This window comes from Pavona decussata, unplaced genomic scaffold, assembly GCF_977016875.1.
Source record: "Pavona decussata unplaced genomic scaffold, jaPavDecu1.1 SCAFFOLD_47, whole genome shotgun sequence".
Classification (NCBI taxonomy): domain Eukaryota; kingdom Metazoa; phylum Cnidaria; class Anthozoa; order Scleractinia; family Agariciidae; genus Pavona; species Pavona decussata.
The window spans coordinates 1,496,918-1,512,217 of NW_028145469.1; the positions used below are offsets into that span (position 1 = coordinate 1,496,918).

The following is a 15,300-nucleotide window of genomic DNA, read 5'->3' on the forward strand; positions in this document are numbered from 1 at the left end:
TGTTCAATACTGCACTCGGCCTAAGAATGTTGAACATTTCGAGTTCATTGTACAGTCAGCAAGTGCGTGTATTTCTAAACAAAACACTCACAACAGTCTGTAACCCATAAATAAAGTTTGTTCTTATTTGGCCGCGAGAAAACTGGGTAATACAATCCCATTGCTCGAGTCTTTGTGCTAACTGGTTTAATAGAAAACTTCAAATTTTCACCGAACATATTACATACGAAAACTAAAGCAATTAGTCTGAACTTTCCTCGAGTAATTCTGTTGCGAAACAACTTTGTAGGGAAACAGCTTCAATTTGTAGCGAATCGACTTTACATGTGTAGCGAATCGAATTCCACTTGCAGCGAAAAGACCGGACTCCGTTCAACATTGCACCTTACAGGTAACAAACCACCATATCAGGAATGATCAGGAATACGTTGTGACCAATAAATAATAATTGTTTGATTTTTAACTTACTGAATTCTCTTGCGCAACACATGTACACAAACTGGGGATTCAGTCTGACATCAGAGTGTTATCCTCGTTCCCAGAGCCTACGATGTTCTGGTCAGCGGTTAGTCCGTCGCACAATAATTTTAAAATTTGTGGCTCTGGGGACGAGCATAATTAAGGTGGGGCTCTGCCTGAATTTGAGTGAAATTTGAAGAGGTTTTAAGAATGGATAGAAGAAAGAAAATGATATTTGGAACACTAACAGACAGTCGATAACCAAACAAGAGCACCCCAGGTTGCTAGTGGACTAACTTGGTATCCGTCTATTAATTATTAACTACAAATCTAATTTTAAAACTTCACTAAATCTTCAACATTTCTTATTTCTTTTAATTTTACCAATCCTTCAAGAAAAATTATTTCCTTCCAAATATACCTAAAAATCACCCCAAAATTCATAAAACACCCCAAATCATTGATTTGTGTTATGAATGGAGGGTTTTTGCAAACGAGATATTTCCATTTGACCGATTTTAAGCGGCGTGAAAATGGCTTTCAGGTGAACCCCACCTTAAATTGACCACTCATGTTAATTTTTTTACCAAAAGTTTTTCAAAAGGTACAAGGGATGAAAAAATCTCGTAAACTGTAACATTATAAGAAAACAAATATCGCTCCATCAACCATTAAATTGATAAGTCACCGGTAAAGTTAGTTCACATGAATACTTTTTTGACATAGAACCTTATACCAAGTTTCCCGTGCTTTGTGTTCGGGAAAAGGTCTGGCCACCAAATTAGTTCCATTTCTCTTGTCCTGCGCCCGACTCCTTGGCCTACTTCTAAAGTCCCTTTATAATCAGGTCTTTTGTCCAGTTGAGCTCCGACTCTCCAGTAACTTCGGTTCCTAGCAGCTTGCAGTTCGTCCGTAGGATTAAGTGCTTCCGTACCCAAAACCTCTTCCTGACCGCTATACAACGCAAACTCTTTCAGCCTGATCGATTCCTGCTCATGAAGAGCGTCAGCAAATGGAGCAATGCTAAACACTCGGTACGAGATGCGCTTCGTTGACGAAGAGTAAAAAGGAGGCTTTCTGTGTGGAACTTGCCTCATGCTGTGGACACGACATCCGATTTTATAAGCAAAATGACCAAAGTAATGTGCTGGAACTTGACTGATTGCGATTGACAACCACTCGCCTAAAAATAAAAGGAAACGAGAGGCTTATTAACAAAACTAGAACATAAGTTATTTTGCTCCAATGAATCCCGGAATGAATGTGTTTTGAGAAGAAACGTTAGGTAACGGGTGTGCGCGATAGAGAATCAGCACCACACGCGTGTATTTTAAAGGTAAATGACTCGTTTAAAAATACTTACCTCGTAAAGATGGATGTAGTGAGGCGTTTATCTGTTCAGTCAATCCTGCCAACCATGGCAAATATCCGTCTTTATATTGTTTTGATCTTCTGTCCATAGAAGAAATGCGGGGTACGGCGACCACGCGCTCCTCGTTGTCCCAAAAACTGATTTCTAGATTGGAATCGGCCACTTTCTGATGCTTAATCTCTAAGTGTTTTTTGATTGCCGTAAGCGTCGGAAACTTTTTTGCGCAATAGCGGCATTTTTGGGAGTAAGTGAAACGCGAAGTCATGTTTTAGCAGCGCGATTAAATAGTCTCACATTTGTGATTTGTCTGAGTCGGAAGTTAAGACAATGACTTTATTGTTTGCTTCTTCGACTCATGTCCCCAGGGGCATTTTTATCAGTCAATCATTCGCATTATTCTTCAGTTGACGTAAGTTCATCAATCATGGAAAGAAACGAGGAAAAGCAAGGAAGAACGTTTAAGTCGCGGCCACACTCAAAAAAGGAGAAAAGAAAGCAGCGAAAGAACTGGCTGAAGCGCAAACGAGAGAAACTAAAGAAACAAGAAGAAGCGAACGCACAAGAGTCCGACCAGGAAGCCACTACAGCGAACAATGTCATGGCTAAGGAAGAAACCTTGGTGAAAAAGCCCAGTGGAAGCCTGTCTAGAGGCAAGAGACTGGTTGAACTGTCCCGGAAAAGAAAGAGTGGGCAGCCAAGACCAACGGAACAGCGAAAGGTCGCAAAGCGCCCGAACACAAACACCAGTACGGCAAAGCCCGTGTTGACAGAAAAACCGGTCTCTCAATCCAAGAGTGACCCACCAAAAGCACACCTAAAGCGGATCAACCGGGATCTCCTAACTATGGATACAGATACGAGCATTGGCTCAGGATCCTTTGGGAAGTGCTATCCCGGCCTGTACAGAGATTCATTCAGAGTTGTCGTGAAAGAAATCAAGACACATGACGACTCTACGAAAGAATTAGAGCGAGCAAAGAGAGAAGTCTTAAACGAAGCTGCTGTAATTGCCGCTCTTGGTGACCATCCAGGTATCCCTCACCTTTTTGGCGTTTGTACCGAGAAGCCACCTTACTATTTGGTACTTCAGCACCACGCTGTGGAAGGCCGTAGTATTACACTTTCTCGAGCCGTTTCTGACGGGATGATTTCAAGTAACGAGGAGTGCGCGATAGTCTTGAGAAAAACGTGCGAAGCGCTATTACACCTCCACAAGAATGGATATCTCCACAATGACCTGAAGGGGAACATTGTCGTTTTGGATGGAGACGCGCCTGTGATCATAGACTTTGGCAAAAGTTGCCAAATAGCGAAAGCTAAACTAAGAAAGCCGAAACTGGACGTTGATAAGGCCATTGCGCGTTACCCGCACATCGCACCGGAAATACATCGCGGAGAGAAGCAAACGACATCGAGTGACGTTTATTCCTTCGGTGCAATGATCGCACGTGTTCTAAAAGATGGAAAATTTGAAATCCCTACTCTGAAACAGGCTTCAAGAAAATGTCTCTCCAGCAATCCAAGAAAGCGGCCAAAACTTGAGGAGCTGATGCAAAAAATTGCAATTTAATTGTTTAATCTCGCTGACGGGAAACATTACGCATCATTGTACAGATTTTATTATTAATTCATTGCTTGCCGGTTATATGTTATAAAAGCTAGGGAAAACAGGCAACAAACATTTCTGATTGTTATTCAAAATTTCTTTCTTTGAACATTTAGACATTTTTGTAAAGTATAGTGAATTTTATTCAGTCACAATTTCCAGTTATCTGTGATACGGTTTTGAGAAATTGCATATATTTCGGAAAGGTAGCTGTAGTCATATTCTATAATTTACGGTTTATTCTGTGTTTTGAAATGCTAAAATGTTTTGGAGTGTTCATTGACTTCCTCGCTTTTTGAGGAGTTACTGTTCGAGGAATTTTTTGGTCGGCTGTACAAAGTGGTTTTCACGAGAACATTTCTCAGCTCAGGTTTCCCGCCGTTTTGCGATTCCTTTGAAAATCGCTTCGCGTTCGATTTATAAAGCAATTCAAACGTGCACAATTTCACTAAATCTACGGTTACTTTGTATTTAAAACTTCAATTCTAAACGTTTTTTGCGTGTCTATGGTTGCTGAATAAAACACTTATTCGCGGTTCATTTTCGAACACCGTAATTCCGTGTACCTAAAATCCACTTCCTAATCTGGTGCTGGGAATAATTTTAAAATTCTGGAGAGATGTCAGAAAGTTGATTAAAAACTCTTTAATTAACCAGCTATTGACAGATGTAGGACATGTTCCAAGCTCTTAGTGTGAATATCCTTCTGCGTTCAAACAATGGAGTTGACAGCTAACCTAATTTTAATCTCCCACAAATATTTTATGAATGCGGCGTTCTACGCCGCTTTCGCAAAAAAATCGAGGCTCTAGCTTCTCATGTTGTACTTAAATTTGAAAGAAATGAAAACTTCATGATGATGGCGCCGAGTCGAGCCGATTTTCTGATCGAAATGAAATAGCCGGAATTTCCAAACCCTTTGCAACCCTTTGCAACCCTTTGCAAAAGGTATTGTATTTACTTAAACTCATGCATGGGATGTGGCAACTGTGTTGTGCGGCCCTTACTCATGGGCACTGCTTATTGGAGGGGGGGGTGTCCATGTATATAAAACAATATATACCTATTTAAAATAATATGTAATAGAAAAACGAAAAATCTTGTTAGTGAGAGGCCTTGGGCTAAAGAGAGTGCTAATAATATTCCGGTTGTTTAGTGCTGCACTTCTTCAGTGCCCCTAGTTATTATTTTAGGGGCAACACTTATTTGAAGGGAATTTTGCTAAAGGATGGACACAGATTTACCATTTTTTTAATTGGACTCTGAATGAATGCTGCTCTGAAGAGGCATTTTCTTCATTTGATGCAAGATCTGAATTTGAGATGGCAATGATACACATAATCACCGTTTATGTCTCCATGGGCTGTGACTGAATCAGAGGAAAGAAAGTTCCATCTTCGTAGGTGGAAGGACCCACCTCCGTGCTTACCACAGGCATACCATCTGTCAGTAATTGTCTTGGAAACTACCTTGCCCCAACCCCCCTGATTTTTTTTCCCATGCTAACTGTGTAGATTCTGTGGCTTTATCTCTTTCTGATTTGAGTTTTTCTTTTTTACAGTTTTTTTAATTATTTTTGTCAAATTGTGGTAACCTACTTTAACAAGTTTTTGTTGTTAAATAGTATCTAGGAAAATTCAAATAAGAAATTAATCAAAAAAGATAAATAAAATCACAACACATACATCAGGTCTAGTATGTACTTGTGATCTTGTTGGATTTGGAAATCCAAGTTCTTACACGTGATACCACTATCTGCACTGAAGGGACTAATAAATTATTATTACAAAGACTTGGTTGTACAAGGTTTATACCTAACAATGGAGTTACACTATTGGTGAGAGCTTGCTAATGTAACAAACATGAATAAGTTACTGGAATGAAAACCGTCTCTTGATGATGTGGGGATTAAGAGTACATAAATACCAAACAAGGAAATTATCACTGCATACATGATGTAACACATTTTCACTTTGTTTCATAATGCAGTTACCCTTCCCAGGTAAGATGTAACCTGATTCAGACATGCTTTGTACACTTTGTTTTGGTTTTAATCCAAAAGCAACGAAAAGTGGAAATATGGCCACTGTCATGAGGTTGGTAAACATCTCAGTTGTCAACACCTCATGTCCCATTACACATGATAAATCAAAATCATGGAATATAAAAAATCACAAAAAAAATACATGATTCTCATTTGAAAATTCAAATGACTGCCTGTAAGACCAAAATGGGATCTATACCAAATGCAAACAATGCAATCAAACAGAATTCAAGATGATGATAATGTTAAAGCATGGGAGCATTTTTTTTCTTAACCAAACAAAGCAAATGGGGAATTAGTTACCTGAATATCACAAACCACAGTTTTTGCCATTTTTGTTATATGGACAAAACTGAAAAGACAACATGAGGCAAACTGATAAACACTCCACATAACTGAATTGATTGTTATGGAAATAAATATTACAGTGAACTCTAAAGGTGGACACCTCTCTAAAACAGAAAATGGTGGTACCCAGCTAGATTTTTGTTTTTGATAAAGTTGGTAACTAAGTTCTCTAGAAGGTGGCAAACACTCAGGCAGCCAGCAATAAATTTGTGGGTCCCAGGACCCAGAGCTGTCTAACATAGTGTTGACATTATTTGCAGTTATCCGAATGGCTTTCGGTTTTAAAAGCTTATATAAATTATAGGTTTAAAAATCTGTATCATAAAACTATTAAAACGATTGCACTGAATGTTGCTGAATAGCAGAACTGAATAGAACTGGAACAAAATGTAATGGCACCTACTTAATATTGTCAAAAAGCTTCATTATATTAGTAAATGCTGATTTAGACAGTACAGCTTTTGCTTACGACTGTCGCATGCGATTTCTAGAGCGCGCGCTGCTCTCGCCGTGCAAAAAATCAAACACAACTCTCGTCATTCAACATTGCCCATAACTTCGATTGTCGTAGGATTTGAAAACATGTTTTAAAATCCTAAGACATTTTTTGTGATGTACATGACAGTCGTAAGCAAGTTGAGGTTTGATTTACACGAAAACAATTCGTTTTGTAGGCCAGTCGTAAGCTTGTCGCATGCGACAAAGTCGTACCGTGAAAATCGCCCTTAAGAGTCCCCGTTTTTAATCCATTACATCATCCACATCGAAATCCCAAATGCTTGAGCATACTCTTTTTTTGTAAGAATCTATTTCATAAGAATATCGAGACTGAAATTTGCAAAATTTGAAGAATATTTTAAGAATAAACCCAAGGCTGAAATTTTGAAAAGAATATATTTTTTGTGTTGAAAATTTGTAAATACAATGTTCACAATAATATGTTTTTAACTAAACTATAAAATTCTTCATTTCTCTAAACGGCAGAACTAACCAATAAAACGATAAAAAAAACTACACTAGCGAAATTTTCATTGATGAACGCTACAGGTATTAGTACACTTGTACATTCATTTGATACCCCAATACATTCTAAAACGGAAATGTCACACGCTATAATCTAAGAATATTCACAAGAATATATTCAGCCTAACATCGGCAGAAAAATAAGAATATTCAGCCTGGGCCGGAAAAACAATACTCTTATACGAAAAGAAAAGAGTGTAATTTCTTCGTCGATCGTCTTCAACCTCATCTGGATGAATCTGCAAATCCAGGGGCGGATCCAGGATTTCAAAAGGGGGGGTGGATGGCAGACCATATTTATTGAGAGGTGATAGAGAAAATGCCCTGACTAAAAAACTAAACAAGAAGCTCAAATTCAACTCGACAACAGGGAACATTATAAACCTCTCCAAACTCCCATGACGGTGGAAACATCACAAAGAGTTCACGAGCTTGTCGCACAATTGCATCAAAATAACTTCATTGATGACATGAAAAAAGAAATGCTTTTCTCAAACGCGAGATCCGCCAAGAATACCAATATTTTACACCCTTACTAAGATCCACAAACCAAATCCGGTCGGAAGACCGATAATTTCGGGCTGTAAAGGCCCCACAGAAAGATTATCATCTTTTGTGGACAAATTACTTCAGCCCATCGCACAAAAACAGAAATCGTATCTAAAAGATACAACGGATTTCGTAAACTTCATAGAAAAGACAAAGGTCTCTCAAGATACTATCTTAGTATCAATGGATGTAACAAGCTTGTATACAAATATACCACAGGAGGAGGGTATTACAATAGTATGCACAGCATACGAGGCATTCCACAACAATAAACCTCCTATACCGTCACACTACCTCAAAGAAATCCTTAAACTTATCCTTCACGAAAATTCATTCCAATTTGTTGGAAAAAATTACCTTCAGACCCATGGAACTGCAATGGGTACAAAAATGGCCGTTGCATTTGCAAACATCTTTATGGCCGATATTGAAACAAAAATGATAAGTCAAAGCAAAACAAAACCAATAGAATGGAAACGTTTTATTGATGACATTTTCTCACTGTGGGATAGTGACGAAAAGGAAATTAACCTGTTCATTGAACAAGCTAACAAATTCCATCCTACTATTAAATTTACGGCCGAAATTTCAGAGAACGAGACTAGCTTTCTCGACACAATAATTTTTAAAGGAGAACGTTTCAGAAATGAATCGATCCTTGACATCCGTACACATTACAAGCCTACTGAAACCTTTCAGTATACACATTTTACCTCGAGCCATCCCTTGGGTGTTAAAAGAGGTTTTATTAAAGGCGAAGCACTCAGACTACTGAGAACAAATTCTTCTGAAACAACTTTCAAAAAAAGTATCTGCAAATTTAAATCGCGCCTCATAGCGCGCGGATACCCCCCACAAGATGATACAGACAACGTTATCAGAAGTCAACTTCGCCGGAAAACAGTCGGCTCTACAGCAAAAGAAAAAAACTCGTAAACAAATCTTGCCTTTTGTTACAACGTACCACCCATCGGTGCGTAACCTTAAAAATATATTGATGCAAACCTGGAAGTTCATACAAAATCAGCCTTTGCTGAGAAACATATTCAAAAATCCGCCAATTATATCCTACAAGAGAGGACAATCTCTTAAGGACATGCTCGTTAGGGCAAAAATATAAAGGCAGCGTTCATAAAAATGTACACCACATAACGCAGTGAGCCGTGCAGGCCTGTCATTTCTATTCTTATCACTGATGAGCCAATCAGAATCTTACTTCGCCTCTCTAGGAGTTGTCAAATGGCTTCCTTGCGAACTTTTGCGCGAAAAGTGGCGGCAGACAACGAAACGTGGCGTAACAACAACCAGACATGAGCGAGAGCTAATTTTTCTTTCTTTCATTCTTTTCTATTTCAAATAAAGTGACATTTCGAATTCTTTTTTTTTAATGAAAAATGGGGGGTGGATATCCACCCTATCCACCCCCCCTGTATCCGCCCCTGAAATCGTAACAACAACAATCGGTAAAGAAACACGTTAACTATTTATTAGATTTTCTAAGCAGACAGTACACTTTTTATGACTTTCAATGATTCTTACCTGAAATTCCAAACTAGATTTTAGCCAGATTTTCACTTTATCAGGCTGTATCAAGCAAACGCGTGCTCAGCTGCGGTAAACAACACAATCATTCGCCGCTCCAAAAGAGATCCAGGGAAACTCACACGTCCAAACACACATTTCAGCTCAAGAAAAGGTAAACTAAACACTGTGAGTACGGAACTATACTCGGTATCGACGAAGTACGAATATAACATCTTTGATTTCCGAACATTGGCGCTTGCCGCGCTTGTTCCTCCATCGAGTCCATTTTGAAATGAGGAGATCATGTGACATCGACAATTTGATAATATAGTTGGAAGCGATGCATTGTGGGCTATGTGGTTTGTTCTCCTTTGACAAAAGTGTTGACACAATTTACCAAAACTAACGCTTTCGAACTAACCATGGCATTTTGTATTTGAATGAAAACACCTTTTTCTTCTGTAGTCACCCCCTCCCCCCCCCCCCCCCCCAAACAATGTTGCAAAGCGCTTCCTGCATGTTTATTTGTTTCCAACATTGAAAAGGGGGAAGGGGAAGCTACCTTTCACTGGGGGAAAAAGAGAATTTAAACCTAGGGATAAAGATTGGTAATTTTTAGGTGTGTCAACAACTTTTGTCCCTGATTATAGCTCCTGAAAAAGCTACCCATGCAAACTGAGTCAGGAATTCAAGTGCAGCAGCCGCCCATGCAAGCATGCCACACCTGGCTAACTAGCCATTAGGAATAAAAGATGGTAAAATTGCTATTTGGCTGCAATCACTGGGAAAATTTCCAAATCCCAAAATTTGACGATCGCTGCAGTTGTAAAACAAATCCTTTGTCAGTGTTTGTGGTAACTTGGTTTCTCCCGCCCAAAAATAAAGTAAGCGCATCTTATTCATTGGTTTTGGTGGTGTGTTTCTGTTTCCAATGGGAGTGCATTGCTTCAAGCACTTGTAACACAAGCTAACGTAAACAATGGCTCGGCTTAAAAAAGAAAACAAAAATAGGTACTCATCTTGATTTAAGAGTTTTATTTTTATTTTTACTTAAATATCAAAAATAATTTGCATTGCACAGTGTTTAATTTTCTTATTCTTCTTAGATAATTCTGGGCTGTGACCGACGTGGGATGAACAAAGGGCCCAGCAGAAATCTAATTCCCACACAGATCAGAGACCAGACAGCTGCATAACATCGAGAAAGTTTAATGATACTCCAGGTAGCACAGTGGTTACTCTTAATTTTTTTAATTTGAACATAGAAATGATAAGATTGACTTAGAATGTACATGGTTATCGTCTCCATTATGCGGGACACGGAAAACCTTGAAACTGCAAGGAAAACAAGAAAAAGGTAAATTGTTAACCATTAACCCCCAGATAAATGGTTCCACAAAGGCTGTGGTTGAACTCAGTGTGAGGCAGAAATAATGCATAGTTAATTGAGGTACTGGTTATGAAACCTTGCCATGAAAACTATAGTGCTGCAATTTATGATGGAAAGGCCACGACCGTGTACATTCCTTTGTTTTAACTGAATGCTCACGCTACAGTTGAATATCTTAACAGGAACGTTTCTATTGGTCAGTTGCTCCAGCACATTTCAAAATCTGTGGTTTGTGCACGGTCAAGGCCAAAAATGCTAGCAAAAACATACAATAAAGAAGAATTAGTTTGTCAGGCTTCATAACCACTGCCTCTTATTAATTAACTATGGTTAACGTTGTAATTCAATCTACACCGAGTTCAACTCAAATAAACAAAAGTGAACACGAAATACACGCTGGTGCATGTGATTTACATTGCTGCTAAATCTCTTTGTATCGTTATCAGTTCGCCTCTCTTAGTATAATACGAATCCACAAAATGACCATCTCCCCGTTGGCTTGATAGCTCAGTTGCTGGAGCACTGCACCGGTATTGCAGTGGTTATGGCCTGGACATTTTCAGGCTTTCTTTTTGTAGCTCCTTTTAAAGTTTCCTACACAATTAGAATGGTCCCTCATATATTAATTATTTCATCTGCATTTCAAACAAACGAATTTCAAGTATTTCACTTCTAATAGCGTAAACGAGCAAGTTTTCGATGGCAAGGTCTTCGTGACAAGTTATCAGTTTGCTCGTCTATACGATGTTGAAAACTAGTTTGTGTATGCGCCAGAAATGATTTTAGACAGCGGAAACACGCTCGGCAACAAGGCGGGGGCGCTAAGTTTTTATTTCCCTCGTTCTGAAAGATGGCGGCTCTCACGCCGAAGACAAGCAAGCAGAAATTTTAATCACATAACGAAACGATCGAAATGAAAGCATGTGGAAGGTTCGACCGAGTGCAACAGTGGGAGAATGAAGGGCTCAGTGTTTGGTTTGGAAACCGCTGCCAAGCTCTGAATACACGTCAAATTTCCTCTGACGAGTCATGCACAAATATGAAATTTTTTCTTTGACACACGAATAAAAACCTACGCGTTTTTTTATTTGATCAGCAAATGCACTTCTTGGTAAAAAATTATGTAGACAAGCAAATAAAAATGGTCGCAGAAACTTGTCACAGAAAACTTGCTTGTGTGGACTAGGCTTCAGAGGGGTAATAAACAATATAATTTGAGGTAAAGACCAGTGTTCTGATACGATCGCAATCAATGTTAGAGGAGTAGCTAAATGAATGTTGTCGACATGACGCCGCCATTCAAAAAAGAAAAGAAAAAGGAAAAAAAGAAACGTTAGGCGGCTATCAAACAACAAGAATTTTTCTCGAGTAGGAAACGTTAGAGCTTCCTGAGACCGACAGAACATTGATCACGGCTTAGGAGCAGGAAGATGACAACCCCTGGAGTGAAACGTCATTTAACTTAAAATTACGCAAAGGCTTTCCACCAGTGAGCAGAAACAGTTTGTGAAAAAGTTTAAAATGAAAATAGGAATTAATAAGAAATATCTTCCTTTTTCTGTAGAGTTTTGCAAAGTGTTTTGCATACAACACAGAATTGTGAGAGCTTCAAAATTTACCAAAATCCAGTTAAAGCTTTTAGATAAAAAAGCGGTGACCTTGAGGAAAGATAATTTAAAAGACCAGGATTTCTTTATCAGTGGCATTCTCTCGATCAATTGCCTTTCAGTGCTTGTTTTAAGAAGTTTTAAGTTGTATGATGTATAGCTAAATCGTAATGCTATCCATGGGGATTACTTTTTTTGTGAATAAAACACTTCTGAATTAACAATGTATTAGACTATAGCACTTTACCTTAACGGTTAAAACGGGATCTATGAAGCAGCAAACCCGTGGTTTCCCATAGTATGCATTACACACGTTCTCTTCAATCTTTGTTAAGCCATGTGGACATTCGTCACGGTTAGAACCTTCTCCCAAAAAACAAGCAGCCCAGTCAGTGTCGATTCCCCCTTCAACCGTGGAGTAACCGACACCTCGACATCTGGCTGTCACTGGATAACCTAACAATGCAGAATAGTGCAAAATTTAGAAGTGAGGGCCATTGGTCATCAGTGGGGCAGCAACATTTAGTCCACTTAGATTAACTCAGCTAGTGCCTATTGGTTGTGTTACGTTCGCAAGGTATTGTGGTAAAATATACAGCCGCCATCTTTTTTCGTAGGGTGAATTGCAATTTCTGTGTTCCGTTGATTTTTTCTACTTTTGACAAGGTACTTTCGTATTTGTTTCTAATTGATGTTTGAAACGATTTTCCATGTCTTTTTCCTCTTCTCTTTCAGGGTCAGAATCAATTTAAGCCAATGCTAAGCTACTCTTTTCTAGACTGTGCGTCTAGCTGTGCCATGGCTCATAATTTCCTCCCGCACCAATTACATTTCAATGCAAATGAACTCAGCTTAGAAATCGTACAATATCACCTTACTCAGTAACAAGAGTATGGTAAAGAAAAACCTTGTTCTCTTACCAACTATCGTCGACCCCAAGCTTAAAATACTTGAAACCGTAGAGAGATGATCGCTTAAAATGACCAAAAACCACAATACCAGACGTCCCAATGTCCCCAGATGATTAATTTAATTGATTAATTAATTATTAATTGATAAATTAATTATTGACTCTAGAAAGGGAAAAAAGAGAGGAAGGAAAGAAAACGTTAAGGCCCCATCCACATTTTCGTTTGAAAACGCATATTTTTAAATACGTTTTTGCCTATCATCCACACTAAAACGCCCGAAAACGCCGCTGAAAACGGTTTCGAAAGTGGAGATGCATCGTTTTAAAAACGCTCAGTTTCTAGTGGGGACAGGTGAAAATGGAGACGTTTGTAAACGGTGACGTAAAAAGCATCACTTGCCATCCTTTTTACCGTTTTCGAGCGTTTTTGCGTGTACAGGTGAAAACGAAACAAAAACGCTAGTGTGGATGAAACTATTTTGCTTCGTTTTCACCGCTATGAAAACGGATACTTTTGAAAACGCATTAGTGTGGATGGGGCTTAAGTGTAGCGCTCTCTGTGGCATATAATTTATGGTAAGGTAAGAGTGACTATATGGAGGGTTAGGGTTAGGGTTAGGGTTATGTGGGTGACTATATGGTACTTTACCATGTATTACTTGCCCACTTTTTCCTCGGGTTGCGCACAAGGTTAGAAGATGAGCATGATACACCCTAAAGGAAACTGAAATTTAATTTTTGCAGGGACTATTTCATATTGGTATGCTCATTTAAATTCTACGGCTGAAAGACGACACCGGGTAGCCGGATTCGGTTATTCACTCCAACCACTCAGCTCATGAAAAAATACCTAACAATAATCACGGAAGTTGAGTGGAAAACCGGAGTACCCGAGGAAAACTTCTCGGAGAAAAGGATGAGAACCAACAAGAACTCAACTCACGTATGACGCCAGTGCGAAAATCAAACCCGGAACACTCTAGAGGGAATCGAGTGCTCTCACTACTGCCCCATCTCCTGTTCATACAAACCAGTAGCTATCCAGCCCAATAAGTCTGAGTAAATATGAGAAATTGACCGAAGAACACGCAAGCGAATACAGAATAATGGCGGGAGGTCAATTGCAAATACTCTCGGGAGTGGAGCAGCCAATCGGAAAGCGCGAGAACCACTGTCCATTCACCGGATTGATAAATGCTACCCCCTTCCTTCAACCCCCACCCCCCTCCCCGAATCGGATACCAGTCGAACGTAGCAGAATTTTCTCTTAAAAACCTCCATCTGATGATCCACCTAAATGAAAAGCACCAATGAAGTGGAAATAATAGTTTTTAAACTTTGGTCGACGTCACAATTCTCACTAGTGCCAGTCCTCTAAGGGCGGGGTTTTAACTCTGACCAGAATTTAATTTCAACAGATATCGAAGCTTTACACAATATTGGCTATCTGAATGACATCTGTAAACTTCGAAATTAAGGACAACAGCCTTCCAATTACCACGCAGAGAATGACTGGAGCATTTTACTAGAAAATTTTAAGAGCGTTTTCACTTTTATAATTTCACTTCGTTTTCTTTAAAAATCTCTTCAGCAGCCATTCTATATAATTTACTGAATTTACTTATTCCATAGAGAACCATTCCATGTGAAGTGCCCTCCCTATTTAAATATCTTATATTTTAAATATCTTGATATTATTGTTAAAATATACTTAATATTGTATTTCTCTAAATCGGGTTCTTACCTGGCACGAGGACAATTAGCAAGAAAACAAGTGCAGCAAGCATTTTAGCTTTTCAGTGGCAATGGTCCCACACCTACAACGACATTAAAACGCAAATATAAACCTTGTCCTCGCGTAATTTTGCTCAGAATAAATAATATATACTTTGTTTAACATGGGCAATAGCTTCGGAAGTCTATTTTTGAATCATGTACAAGAGAAGCATTATTAGGAACTTTTGATGAAACTGTCACCCACAAAAGAGACTATTGCGCATGTTCAACTGCCATCTCTTTGTGTTTCATAGCTCGATTGAAAATTATGGTAACGAAAAAACAAAAAACCCAAACAAACGAACAAAAGCATAACAAAAAATATCTGATAAATATTTTAAGATATTTGATGAGCAACGAGAGATTATTGGGTTTTCAGTACAACGAGTCTGAGGTCAATCGCATGTGATTATAAGAAGCACTTTACCGAACAATCTTGTATAACTTTCAACAAGCGTTTGTAAGCTCGTCTATGACCCGCAAAGTTCGATCGCTCGATTTTGTTTAAATGATCCCGTATCCAGACTTAAAAGTGATTATTTTTCATTCATTTGTGTAAGTTTTCCAAATTTCGCCACTACCCTGTTAAACGCCCATCCTGCTAATATGCAAAAAGTGTTATGGTTCATCGTGGTCGTATTTACGAGGATCCAGTCTGTTCTTCATTTGAAACCAACTTTCACAACACTAAC

General features: G+C 38.8%; 1 protein-coding gene and 1 pseudogene across 1 annotated transcript; both read left to right on the forward strand.

Moving 5' to 3' along the window:
* The first annotated feature begins 1,130 nt into the window (after positions 1-1,130).
* LOC146482201 (uncharacterized) lies at positions 1,131-4,253 on the forward strand. The gene has a single exon (XM_085107347.1). The coding sequence runs from the start codon at positions 2,187-2,189 to the stop codon at positions 3,399-3,401; it is 1,215 nt and encodes a 404-aa protein (XP_084963473.1). The 5' UTR covers positions 1,131-2,186; the 3' UTR covers positions 3,402-4,253.
* Positions 4,254-6,447: 2,194 nt separating this feature from the next.
* LOC146482202 (uncharacterized) lies at positions 6,448-8,572 on the forward strand (annotated as a pseudogene).
* Positions 8,573-15,300: the final 6,728 nt, after the last annotated feature.